Source organism: Glycine soja, chromosome 1, assembly GCF_004193775.1.
Source record: "Glycine soja cultivar W05 chromosome 1, ASM419377v2, whole genome shotgun sequence".
Lineage (NCBI taxonomy): Eukaryota > Viridiplantae > Streptophyta > Magnoliopsida > Fabales > Fabaceae > Glycine > Glycine soja.
In genome coordinates this window covers 52514033-52527588 of record NC_041002.1, presented here as the reverse complement: position 1 = coordinate 52527588, position 13556 = coordinate 52514033, and the positions used below count along the sequence as shown (strand labels likewise).

At 33.9% G+C, this 13556-nt stretch overlaps 1 protein-coding gene and 1 pseudogene across 13 annotated transcripts; one reads left to right on the top strand and one right to left on the bottom strand.

Annotated features, from left to right (window-relative positions):
• Nucleotides 1-4306: 4306 nt before the first annotated feature.
• LOC114395587 lies at nt 4307-6351 on the bottom strand (annotated as a pseudogene).
• Nucleotides 6352-8730: 2379 nt separating this feature from the next.
• Nucleotides 8731-13440, top strand: LOC114421527. 13 transcript variants are annotated; one of them, XM_028387508.1, is made up of 11 exons: nt 8731-8827; nt 9096-9209; nt 9827-9934; nt 10033-10149; nt 10342-10857; nt 10943-11298; nt 11385-11484; nt 11617-11676; nt 12042-12125; nt 12257-12373; nt 12859-13440. In XM_028387508.1, exons 2-11 carry the CDS (start codon nt 9183-9185, stop codon nt 13159-13161), a joined length of 1788 nt encoding a protein of 595 aa, XP_028243309.1. In that variant the 5' UTR covers nt 8731-8827; nt 9096-9182; the 3' UTR covers nt 13162-13440. The 13 variants fall into 13 exon arrangements, 11 of the variants coding, with proteins under 11 accessions (XP_028243309.1, XP_028243378.1, XP_028243325.1 ...); XM_028387524.1 differs by lacking the exon at nt 8731-8827 and adding an exon at nt 8854-9004 and having other exon boundaries at nt 9830-9934; XM_028387500.1 differs by lacking the exon at nt 8731-8827 and adding an exon at nt 8854-9004.
• The last annotated feature ends 116 nt before the right edge of the window (nt 13441-13556 follow it).

Here is a 13556-nt window from a genome sequence, read left to right as displayed (position 1 = left end):
CCCAAATACCATGCAGGGGAAACCATTTGCTTGGCCTGAAGTGCACACTAAGCTTGACATGTCTGATCCCTTCAACCTCAAAAATTTTCTTTAAAAGGACCTTGAATTAGATCCCAGCACCAACTATCTTCTTTCTTCATTTATTTCTACACCAAAATAAACTAAAATTAGATGAAAATGAAAAATCAAACAAACTAAAATTAGATTAAAAATCAAACATTTGAACTATTTTAATTTATTCAAAACTTAATTATAAATAAGGCCAAACAAATTTAAATATATTAAAATATTAAGATAATTGCTTACAAAATGATCACTAAAATAAAGTTCCAAAGACAATTATCATATACACTTGAGACTTGTTTTATTTTTTAAATAATAATAAATATAGTGACAGTTTTTAACCGCGACTATGTGTAAATAAAATCGTTAGTATTTGAAATTCTAACGATATCAATTTAATTGGACATAAATGATTAAATTGATGTGTATTTTAAGAAAACTTGAGGATCAAATTGAACCTTTTAATATAATATAATATGAGGATCAAATTGATAATTAAGCTTATTTTTAATTAAAAAAAATTCACTTATAATTGTTAAATAGTGATTTTGTGACACTGGTTATGATATATTTTAAATTAAACCATATATCCATTATGGGATTTTTTCACTAATTATCATTTATCTTAAATTAAACCATATATCTATCATGGGATTCATATATAAGGTTTAGGTTTTAGATATTTTGATAAGGAAACAGAAGCAGTATTGCACTCCAATGGAAGAAATGAGTGTATGATGGTTATTAGAAGATTAAACCACTTTTTATTTTTTATTTTTTTCCATGTGCAAGTCCCGCGTCTTTTTCCTTTACACAAATCACAACAAAGTAACCTCTTGTCGTTGGAGTTTATGCTTTGGATCAACTTATGGCATCACTGCTCATTGGTTACCAATAAGTGATTGAGCCCAAAATTTTATGGTGGGACACTTTGCACCCTCCATTGACACACGAGATGGGACCATCTGGTTCATACCTACAACTTACACATGAAATATGTTTTTAAGTTAGTTTTTTTTCAAAAAATAAAATAAAATAGGCTTAATGGCATTTTAGTTTCTTAGAAGAAAAAAAATGTTCCAATTGAACTAATTGGAATCTTTCAGTTTCTTCTCATATATAATCATGTTCATTCGTTTTGATTTCATTCAATAGAATTAGTTGACATAACAATTTATGCATAATACGACATTGAATAAATATAGTATACGATTTTTTTTTTATAAAAAAAAGCTTTGAATATTTGAACTACAATGACCTAAAGTGCTTTGATTGCTTGAGCTTTAACTGCGTTATTTGAGCCAGCCTTATGTCTATGTACCTATAAGATATGACAATGATAATTAAATTTGTTATCCATACATATATGATTATGAGAATTGATTTTTTTAAAGAAAATATAGATATAAATATGAGTAGATAATACCTTACCTAAATTCACACACAGATGTCATTCCTATGCTTGATTGTCCTTCTTCTTAGTGCATGTTTGTATTAGCCACAATAAATTAATACTTAAACCACAATAAATAAATAAAAACAACCATTCTGATTGTGCATTAAATTATATAGAGGAATATATAAATCAATGGATATTTTTTGTTTTTCTTCCTTCAGATCTTTACGTTTCCAGTGCATGCAGAAATAAAGGGGAAGAATTAAAATAGATGTGAACAGAGTCTGACAAAAGGGTAAGGTACACAATTACAGATGATCTAGTAACCTAGTTTAGTTTCCATATGAAACTTCAAAATTATTATTTGAATTAAAGTTTAAAAAACGAAGCTTTTGTCCAAATATAATGAGGTATTTTCAAGGAAATAAACACAATCTTAGTGCTTAGTGTGGTGATGTGGGGTAACAAATATCAGATTATGAACAAGAGAATAGGATGAAGGTTCCCCACATACTTGTATTTTTCGGGACAATGGGACTGCAACCTTCTAACATTACAAGCTTTGATTGCAACCTTTCACACTCGTTCTCTTTCATCTATTCATTTTTTTCCTCTTTAAAATTCAGAGCAAATAACTAACTAAATCGTATTGGTAGGAGTGGAAATGAGGTTAAAATTTCCAATGTGATGTTGTTGGTAATTTTTGGACACACCTCGTGTTCCAATTTTGCCTGAAATGAAATTTTGATAGCTTTTAAAAAAATATCTCCTGGATAGACGCAAATTTTAGATATTTTATTATTAATTATTATTTAAGAATATTATCATCTGAGAATCATAATGCTTGATCCATTCCTCTCACCTGCTTCCATGAGTTAAATTCTCCTTCTTCACCAGACAAACTGGGTAGCACAAAATGATGTTCCATGAGTAGGTAGAGCACACAATAACGTGTCTGCGTGGGTATGTGATAATGAGACTCCGAAATATAACTTTGGTCTTGGGTAGTTGGGTGAATTTAACTGGAAACATTTTGTATTTTGTTTCAAAGAAGCTTGAGAATTAAAAAAAGTCTTTATCTGATGGAAGGAAAAAAAATCAAGGAATAGAGCGTTATTATTTGGTTGTTGTTTCTTTTATTGTCATTCTTGGAAGCCCAAGGAATTGATCTCCCTCTTATATTAATATGTATAACGAAGGAAGTCTGTAATAACTTTTTTCCCGCTCAAACGGGAGATGAAATGGTAAATTAATTATAGAGACCGAAAAGTAATTGAGCACAATAAAAATTAAATAGAAAAAAGTTAATGAAACCATTTAATACATGTGTTGGAAATTGGAACAAGTGCATTCTTCTCCTTAGCAAACATGTGACTCTTTATTTTAATCATACCATAGGGAATGGAAGATGGAATACTAAGAGGTGGTTTTTTTTAATCTCTTCTTATTTTCTAACAAGACAAATCTCTTCCTATTTAAATTCCGATTGCTGGTAGTTGAAGTTTGCTCTTTTGAGTTTTTTTTTTCAAATCACAAATAATTTTTATTGCTCTTTTCAATTTGATTTTGTTCAAGTCTTCTCTAAGCAGGACCTTCTAGCTATCATTGCCACTTTCAACACATTTGGGTATTTTTTTTTTATTCTAAACTTTTCCTTTACATGTTAAGATGAATGATGTGTATGATTCTCTATATTTGGTTGTGTTTCTCTTTCCGGCTTATGCTTCATTAACATGATATGTTTCTTTATTTGACTTATGTTTTTTTATTGGGTTTTTGGATTTTTTAAATGATCGATTATTGTGAAATAATAATTAAAATATGCACTATCGATGGTAAATACATGAAATATTATTTTACATTTGTAGTAACAAAATACTTTTGTAATATTCTTTATTTATAAAAAGTGACGAACTTTTAAATATAAAGCAATTCAAATTGAGAGCCTTTTGAAATCTTAAAATCAAATATTAGTTATATATGGTATTACAACACATATTATAAATTCAAGGCATTAAATTGGATTCAATTAACTTCTGCAATTGCTCTTTAAGATGCGTTCATTATATTGGATTAAAATCTCAAGGTTTAAGTAGATTTTATTTTTTTTGTCAGTAGAGGTGTTATTCCCATTTATCTTTCATTTTATCTCTCGGTACTTATACTCCATTTCCCTTATTTGCCCATAAAAAAGCTGAGATGGTGAAATGATTGTTGCTATTAATTCTGATTATTGATATCCAAAAGCTAATTCACTGGGTTATTTAAATATGTGTGTGTGGTGCTTGAACCTTAATGAAGAGGCTTCGCTTCATATGCATAAGAAACAACGTACAGGATGTTCTAACTGTAAGTGATTTGTTTACGGCACTATATTCTAACCATTTATTTGCACTGTGTTCTAAATGATTCTCGCGCTATGAAATTAATTTGATTTATTAAATTAATTTACGTGATTTCTTTAAAGTCATTATTTGTGTATGTGTTATGAACTGAATAACTCAGTGATTCCTAACATTCGGGGTCTAGGACCCTCCCAAAAAGAAAGGAAGAGAAGAAGGGAATTCTATTATTTTTTTCCGCTACCCTTACATGATAAGTATTGATATGCATATAAATCTCACACAAGGTACTGTCAAACCAAAACAAGAAATATAATAGAAACATGGAATAACAGTATCAGATATTCCATAGACAAGCAGCAGACAATATTTTTTCCTAGCCACTAATATCATGCCAGCTCAAAAACTCTAACAGAATTAATTATGTGAAATTCCCTAAGCATTTGGTGGTACGATTTTCCATTTGGGTTTGTGATCGTGCCCTCAGTATTGCTTTGCTGTTAGATTATTTTCTCCCTCCTAACATTCTCTGGCCCATCAAAAACACCTTGTCCTCAAGGTGTTGGGGCTTCAAACCATGGTTACCAAAAGTAATACCAGGATTCCAAGGTCTGTTTCGGCAAAACTCACCTAATTTAGTAGTCATCCATAGTGCAAAAACAATTGGTTGGCGCTTGCGTGCAACCATGGCAGACCCATAGGACTCAACTCCCATCTCAAACAGTGTCATGTCTCTATGTTCCAAAAGCTTGTCATGCAGAGCCGCTGTACGACCATAATGAACAACAACACTTAAGAGGTTGTTGAGGGAAACAACGGTACGAGTTGGTTGATGATGGAGGACGGCGCGTGGGGCATGTGGTGCTTGTTGTTGGCGGCAAGGTGGGGAGTAGGCATGGGTGATTGGCTTTGTTGCATCAACACGGGGCATGGAGGTGCAGTCAGCTTAGAAAGCGGAGCCAGTAATGGTGCGAGACTTGGTTGCATGGGTGCGGGGCATGAAAATGTAATCGGCATGGACGACGGAGTCAGCATGGACGATTGACTTTGTTGCATCGACATCGGGTATGGAGGCGCAGTCAGCCTGGAAAGCGGAGGCGGCAGTGGTGACTGCACGGAGGAAGAAGATTGGTAGTGGTGGCTGGTTATCAGGATAGGTAATGTTAGAAGAATAACATCCAGTTTGGATTCCATGGAAGCTTAGGTCACGACAAAGTGGAGTTGAGCTGCAGCAAGTTTGGCCATGGCGGCCTCTAGGTAGTCCATGGTGGTTTGGTGGCTGTAATGAGCGGTCGTGGTTGATGGCAAGGGTAGAGGTAGAAGTTCCGACAGAAGTTGTTGCTGATGGATGGCTGTGTGGAAAGGATGTCGTGGGAAGAGGTGGTTTGGGCTGGCATGGCAGCCATTGGAGTTCAATGAAAGCACCAAATGTTATGAACTAAAGAATAACTCAACGATTCCTAGCATTCGAGGTCTACAACCCTCCCAAGAAGAAAGGAAGAGAAGAAGGGAATTCTATTATTTTTTTTTTGGGGAAAAAATGTAAATTATATTAAACCCAAAATGATACAATAATAAACGGGACATACCCCGCAGTTAAAGAAAATCAAAAGTCTCCCTAATACAAGAAGACATATATCAAGATGCTAAAACAAATGCAACAGGTGCGCTTGTCTATACATAAGAAACTTAATCTTGCTAATAACCTCTATGACAGAAAATTGATAATCTTAAAAAATCAGCTTGTTCCTAGACAGCCAAATGCAGTAGACTATAATTGCTATAGCCAGACAACGTAATTTTCCTTGAACACCTGATGTGAATCTGCCCAAGAGTCAGTAATGCGCTGTAAAGAAGTGAAACGCCTGCGGAAAGGAGCCAAATCACGAATGTGAGCCCAAACTTGGAGAGATTTCCTGCAAGAAAAGAACAAATGAGCATTTGACTCAGGCTCATTTGAACATAAAGGGCAGAGGGAGCCCTTGTTCAAAAAAGCAACTTTGTCAAGAGTAAGCAGCCGATTCCTTTTAGCAAGCCACAAAATGAAAGACATCTTAGGGGGGATTGCTGGGTTCCATATAACAGAACACCAACTAACAGTAGGCTTGACACCTCTAATGTATTTATAGACTTTGTCAACAAGCAATTGTTCATTGGTGCTCCAAGATTGAATCCTCTTTTTGGCCTCTTCCGTACTTAGCTCTTTAGAGATAATAAAGTCCCTTATTTGAATGATTTTCTTTATCAAAACTGAATCTGATGAAGAAGAATTGTAATTCCACACATCGCTCCCTCTGAAATAGTAATGGTGAACCCACCGAACCCATAAAGAATATTTCTTACAATGAAAGTCCCACAGGATACGGGAAAGAAGCGCAAGGTTCCAGTCCTTGTTAAAAAGGCCTAAACCCCTTCCTTTTTCGGAGAACAAACTACTGACCAAGCAACCAAGGGCTTGTGTTTGCCAATATCCGCTTTGCCCCACAGAAAATTACGGTACGAAGCGTTGATCCGGTCCAGAACATATTGCGGCAAAGGAAAAATCCCCATCCAGAAATTCACAATTCCTTGAATAACCGCTCTGATCAATTCTAACTTACCTGCATAAGATAAAGACTTTTTGCTCCATCCCTGAATCAGGCCAGTAATCTTGGAAAGCAAGGGAGCATAATGACATACATTTAATCTAGATGATAAAAGGAGAACACCTAAGTATCTATTATTTTTTTCTGCTACCCTTACATGATAAGTATTGATATATATATAAACCTCACACAAGGTACTGTCAAACCAAAACAAGAAACATAATAGAAGCATGGAATACCAGTATCGGATATTCCCTAGACAAGCAACAAACAATATCTTTTCTTAGCCACTAATATCATGTCAGCTCAGAAGCTCTAACAGAATTAGTTAAGTGAAATTCCCTAAGCATTTGGTGGTACGGTTTTTCATTTGGGTCTGTGGTTGTGCCCTCAATATTGCTTTGCTGTTAGATTGTTTTCTCCCTCCTAACAGTATGGAACATTTTTTTTATAGTTCGTGTATGGAACAGTTTAGCCAAGTTTTGTAATGATTGTCTTTAATGAATTCTAACATCATTGAAGGTTTACGGTACTTTAAACATCGTGTTATCCCATTTAATGTTTTTTATGTGATACTTTTTCATTATAATATTTTACATATATTTGTGAGAAAATTACTAATAAATTGATTTATGCACTTATTCAATCACTTACTGAGATGATTATTGTTACAAAATACACATTAATTCGTGACTGATATAATTCTAATCAGGGAGAGATCAAACTACTTTAAAAATAACTTTAAAAAAATTATTTCTCGTCTTCATCATTTATCTTTTTAAAATTTAATAATTAAGATTAATTACTCATAACAACTATTAGATTTCAAGACATAGCTAGGAAAGTAACTTTAAAAGAAGAGTAACTATTCTTGAAGTGGATCTTTCTCACACAATTAAAATATTTGATGATAATTGTATTTTCATTAGAAAAACAATATTTTTTTATTACTTCCAAGGTTAGGTGAATTCACCAAAAATAAAAAAAACTTCCATGTTAGGTGATGTGACCAATCCTTGGGACAATTGGAGCAAGATTTCGAATGTAATATAGGGTTTCAAGTTGTTAAATGCAAAACTAAAAGAGTATTGCAACTAGTGTCATATTATTACTTTTTAATAACGGAAAAGATTGAACAAAACAAACTTTAGGTTTTAAATGTATCATCTTATAAATTTTAATTTATAAAAAAATATTATTTCATGAAAACAAAATTATATTCTCATAATTTTCGTCCCGTGTATCATACTGATCCATAATCTAGTTAAAGAAATACACCACAAGCCCCTGATTAGTATACACATAATATTTCCAAAAACAGGTGGTGCAACACATCTTTTTGGTAAAAACACATGTAGTTAATTTATGATATTTTGTTAAAAAAAAAAAGAAGTCATCAATTCATGATATTGGTATTTGTTGAGACTTGAGAATCATAGATGCAATACATTAAAAGATAAAAATATTGTACTAGCATGCATTACATACGGGACTCTGAGCAGATTTCTGACTACTTTTGCTTGCCAATAACATAAATCATAAATTTTCTGTTCCATAAGCTGTAGAGCATGCAACTGAACAAGTTACTCGATGCCGAAACATGAATAATTTAAAAATATATATATATCTTTAAGTCATGTCATGTATAATTGTATGAATACATAGATGACGATAAGTCACATTTTATGGAAAGGTGTCAAACAAAGAACGAACTTGGCACTATACGAGCACCAAAAATAAAAACTTGGCATTATACGCAATAAATAAACTATAATAAAAGCTGGCTTCTCACAGTCTTACTTTCACTCTCAAGGCCAACGACATAATTGTCTTATTTTTTGGCTTAGGGTTAACAGACAGCAATCCCATAACCACTTAGAGTTTCTAGGAGCAAATTAAAATTTCTTATTTAATAACAAAAGCATTTGAGAAAGAAAAACTCAGAGATATTGACGATGAAGAAGCCCAGACAAAACAGTATAATAATAAGATGATAGAAGTTAAAGTTAGTGTATCCACTTCCTTATCCTCTAGAACTATAAGCATTTTTTTACCTAAAAAAAAAGAACTAGAAGCATTTTTATTGGACAGAATCTAATAATTTATATTATTGAGGGAGGGTGAATCAAATTGTACATAAAACATAAATTTCCGATTTCGCATGAATTTCATATCTAAATTCCAAAATAAATTTATTTAGTTACATGTCACAGTCCATTGAAGAATCTCTTTCTCTCTCTTCCATGTCTGCCAACCACATTTATTTGTTTGTAATATGAATGTTGCATAGTAGCAGAAAATATCATTAACCAAATCAGTTCAGATTTGGTTTTACTATGATTTTCATATAACGTTGGTACTTGGAACAACTGGAACATTTACATTGGTCCTTAGATGAGGCAGTGTGCTTAAAACCTCGTCCTTTTCTTCCACCTTCTACGGTGGGCTTCTCTTACTTTGTTCTCACTCTGTTCGATATTTTTTTAATGTTATGCAAACAAAAAACCGTGTTGTCTTCTTCTTCTTCTTCTTCTTTTATTTTAAACGCAGAAGCCGGCATTTGTGTTCCCGTGTCTTCCCTGCTTTCTCAGTTTTTTCTATGTGACTCAGTTTCCATAGTCCGTGTTTTCTATCATTGCTTATTACCCTTTTGCAGATTTACTTTATCAATGTCATAAAACTTTTACATGTTTCATCTTTTTTTTGCAGTACTAGATTGCATTGTTTTCTTTCTCGTTTTCCGGGAAAGTGATCACATAGTAGGTGAATACCAGAGCTCACACCACTCTTCAGGCAATGAAGCCACCTTTAAATGATGACAAAGTAATTTCATCTTCTTCTTCTTATAGTTTAACAAAAGCCTAGCTGATTTTTTTTTCTTTCTTTTTCTGTTTGATTGCAACTTGCAAGATTTTTAGAAGCAAATGGTCGTGTAAGATTGTCAGCTTCTTCTAAAAATGAAGCTATATAACATAAAAGCTCCTAAAAATTATGACATAATCTTAAATAAGTTATTCTAAACCAACGTGGATCAATTGACACATAGTTGTTGTGCTTAATCAATAGTTTCGAGTTTGAGTCCTAAAAATGTTGACTTAGAGAAAAGTTTTATTACTCATAGGGGTCTTACTGGACTTTAGCACGATTGTTTCTTGAAGAGGATACTTCATAAACAAAAGTTCTAAATAATTGAAAAATAAAGAAGTACTTTAACCTTACGCATGGTTTTTTTTTTTTTTAATTTCTCTTTAGGAATTATTCTTATGGATCATGCAATTGCTTTCTGTATGAAGAAGAGGTGTAAGCTTTTTATCCAAAACTGAAACTGGGTTCTTTCACTTCTCATGAGAAAAACGTAGTCCTGTCCTTCTGCTTTTTCTTTTTCTTTTTCATGAATACAGCTTGTATCACAGATTTGATGCATCAGTGAATGTAAAAAGCAGGACAAGATGGAAACTCGAGGGAGCAAGGCAATGGTGGCTGCAGAGAAAACCGTGAAAAATGGGCGTCGATCCAATAGAGAAAGGAAAATAGCCTTGACACAAGATGTATGTGCATGATGTTCATATTCCTTTTGTGATTGAACTCCCCAAGTGTTTATTCTACAACCCCTCTGGCAGTGTAATTATGTGTTCAAACTGTGCAGGTTGATAAGTTGAAGAGGAAGCTCAGACATGAAGAGAATGTTCACAGAGCGTTAGAAAGAGCATTGACAAGACCTTTGGGATCCCTTCCTCGTCTTCCTCCTTATCTTCCTCCTCATGTCAGTATTTCTCTTCTTTCCATTTAGTGCTTAGGTGGAACACAAAAGTGGCAAAGCAACATGTTTTTCTTCTACACTGATTGAAGTGCTTCTAGCAATAAATTTAGGAATACCCCAGATGAAGTCATCTATCAATTGTATTTCAGTTATAATACACTTTTTATTTACTTATTTTATTCATGGAATTTTTAGACATTAGAGCTTGTGGCTGAAGTGGCAGTATTGGAGGAGGAGGTGGTTAGACTAGAAGAGAAGGTTGTGAATTTCAGACAAGGTCTATATCAGGAAGCTGTCTACATTTCCTCTAAGAGGAATGCAGAAAATTTGAGGGACTCAATGGACCAGAACTCCATCAGGAGCTCCAAACATCAAAGATCAAAGTCTCTGTCCCAAAGTGAGCTCAATTCAACTACCATGGCTAGGCCTCAAATTTCTCTTGCTAGAAGTGCTTCCAGTAGAAGGCTGTTCTCTGACATTTTCACTGATCACTCTGGCAAGCTAGTGAACGGGAAACTATTGCACATAAATCAAGATTCACTATCATCAATCCCAGAAGAGGGACGGCGAAAAGAGAATCCACTGTTTTATAGCTCTCTGAAGGATAAGCAATCTCCAGAGAAGAAAACGGCCAAAGTCATTGCTCCAGTGAAGAAGTCTCCAATCAAAAAAGAATCAGCTGATAAGTGTGTAGATCACTTGAAGTTACAGGTATCCAACAGTTTTCAATTAGTACTATTTAATGTGAAAAATGATTGAGCTGTCATTTTAACAATGATTTGTTTTGCTTGATCAGATGGAGGGGAGATTAGTAGATCAAGAAACAGCTGAGAGTTCTTCAAGTTCATTACATGATAAGGTGTCAGAAGTTGATAGCACACCCAACAGAATTTCGGAGGATATTGTCAAGTGCTTGTGTAGAATATTTGTGAGAGTAGGCACATTCAAGGAAAAATTAGGGGAATCAAAAACACCTCTCAGTTCTACATCTGTATGCAGCAAGGAAAAGGATCAGTTGTGTGATCCATATGGTATCTGTTCAGAATCTAAAATGAGGGATATTGGTACATACAATAGTTTGTGTGAGATCAAAGCCTCCAATGTTGACCTCAATCGAACAAGATATGTAGTTTTTCTGATCCGTAGGTTAAAGTAAGTTATATCAGGTTGTTAAGCTGTTGGTTGATACTTGATAATTGATACTTCAGGTGTCTATCTAACCTAACAGACATATTCAGGTTTCTACTTGGGAAACTTGCCTCCGTGAGCATGAAGGATCTTACTCATCAGGAGAAACTTGCATTTTGGATAAACACTTACAATTCCTGCATGCTTAATGTAAGATACCTTTCTGTACAACGTAAGGCGGAAGAATTAGGCCTTTGTTTGAGGACTTGATTTGAATTTGATATCATCTTAGCTTGCCTAACATGTTGAGGGTAACCACAATTATTTGGGTGTATATTTTAGGCATATTTAGAGCTTGGCATACCCGAGAGTCCTGAAATGATTGTAGCACTAATGCAGAAGGTACAATAATCTCTCTAATATTCATTTGTCTTTTAAGAACAAGTGTTCAAAGCAGCAGAAACAATAATCTTTGCTGCCATCCCATGCTGACGTTATAGAATTTCTCAGTGCTCTTCAATCTAAACTTCTAATGACTATTTTTTGCCGCTAGAAATTAAGAAAACACTAATAAGATAGGATGATGAATTAAAAACATCCCATCATTATTCTATGAATTTTATGGCAGATTGAACTGAAGTGTATGCATGCACGCGCGCACACACACTCCACAACCACTATTAAATATTTTTGTGTCCTGTCAAGATGAAACTCTAGGTAAACATTCAAGTTGACTAAAACTTGGCAATGCTTGATTGCTTGTGCAGGCAACAATAGAAGTGGGGGGGCAGCTGCTCAATGCAATTACAATAGAGCACTTCATCTTGAGACTTCCTTATCACCTGATGTTTGTAAGTGCATAATCTACTCTCTTGCCTATGCTTTCAGATGTCTAAAAAGTTTTTCTAATTTTCTAAAGTCCCTGTCATGCCTTGTAGATTACAATTCATCCCTTGATTTTCATCTTTCCTTACTGCGACAGACCTGCCCAAAAGCTGCAAAACACGGCGAGATGAAATTGCGAAGCATATTTGGCTTGGAATGGTCAGAGCCCTTGGTTACATTTGCACTTTCCTGTGGAAGCTGGTCTTCACCTGCGGTATCTTTGTTTCTCAAATTATACAATATTGTTATGTGGACTCTGGCTAATTGCTTTTTTTTAACTATAACTTGGTTTACGATCAATTATTAGTCTGACAATGTATGACCAAACCAAAGATGTCGTGCGTTCTGCTAAATTTTTTGCTTAAATCAAAATTGGATTTTTTTTTTCAGAAAAAAATCTCTCGTATGGTTGAAAATTACCAGACCGGGTGTTATATTATGAAAATTTGAAATATCTGGTATAGGAATTAAAAGGACACGCGTGGATAAGCTAAGCGATTCTCGAAATCATTATAATACAAAATTAAACATAGTAAAAAGGTTGCCACTTTTCCATTTTTCATTTTTAGGATCAATAACAATGTTAGTATTATTAAATGCTACATGCTAATTTTCTTTCTTGATGTGGATAAAATCTTATTTTATGTATTTTCCTGGTTTGGTGAATTGATGGAACAAATGTGTTTTTATTGTATGAAGGTTAGGATATACACAGCATCACAAGTTGACAATGAGTTGGAAGCAGCAAAGAGGGATTATTTACAGGCAACAGTTGGCATTACAAAAACAAACAAGTTAATAATTCCAAAGTTACTAGATTGGTATTTACTTGACTTTGCAAAGGACTTGGAAACTTTGTTGGATTGGGTTTGCCTCCAACTACCCATTGAACTGAGAAAGGAAGCAATTGAATGCCTTGAAAGAAGGGAAAGACAGCCCCTTTCACAGCTGGTACAAATGATGCCCTATGACTTCAGTTTTAGGTTGCTTTTACACCAATAAACTTAGAGAGTGGTACTGTTCACCACTAACATTTCAGTCAGCACAGATTTCTGAATTTTGATGTGGTGGATTTTTGTATATGGGATAGTTCACACATAAAGTATATTATCAAAATAATGTGATGCATTCATTTGGTAAAGGGTTTTGGCCTTTTTGGACACTGTAATTGGGTACGTAGAAAGGCTTTTGTAGAAAATAATACATACATAGAAATGGCGGTTTCTTATAAGCAAACTCGTTTATTCTCCGAATCAACATTTGTGTTTCTATGTTCACAAATGATCAATATGTTAAAAAAAAGACTTAAATATCTTTTTAATTTTTGTAATTTAATGTTTTTTTTTGTTTTTAATTCTTGTAAATTTATTTTAAGTTGTTGTAAATTATATTTTTTT

Bases quoted from the DNA above. Each gene is read 5' to 3' on its own strand.
- LOC114421527 (XM_028387508.1), top strand. From the start codon at position 9,183: ATGAAGCCACCTTTAAATGATGACAAA. The intron at 9,935-10,032 runs GTATGTGCATGA...CAAACTGTGCAG, and splicing joins AAATAGCCTTGACACAAGAT to GTTGATAAGTTGAAGAGGAA. The intron at 12,374-12,858 runs GTATCTTTGTTT...TATTGTATGAAG, and splicing joins GAAGCTGGTCTTCACCTGCG to GTTAGGATATACACAGCATC.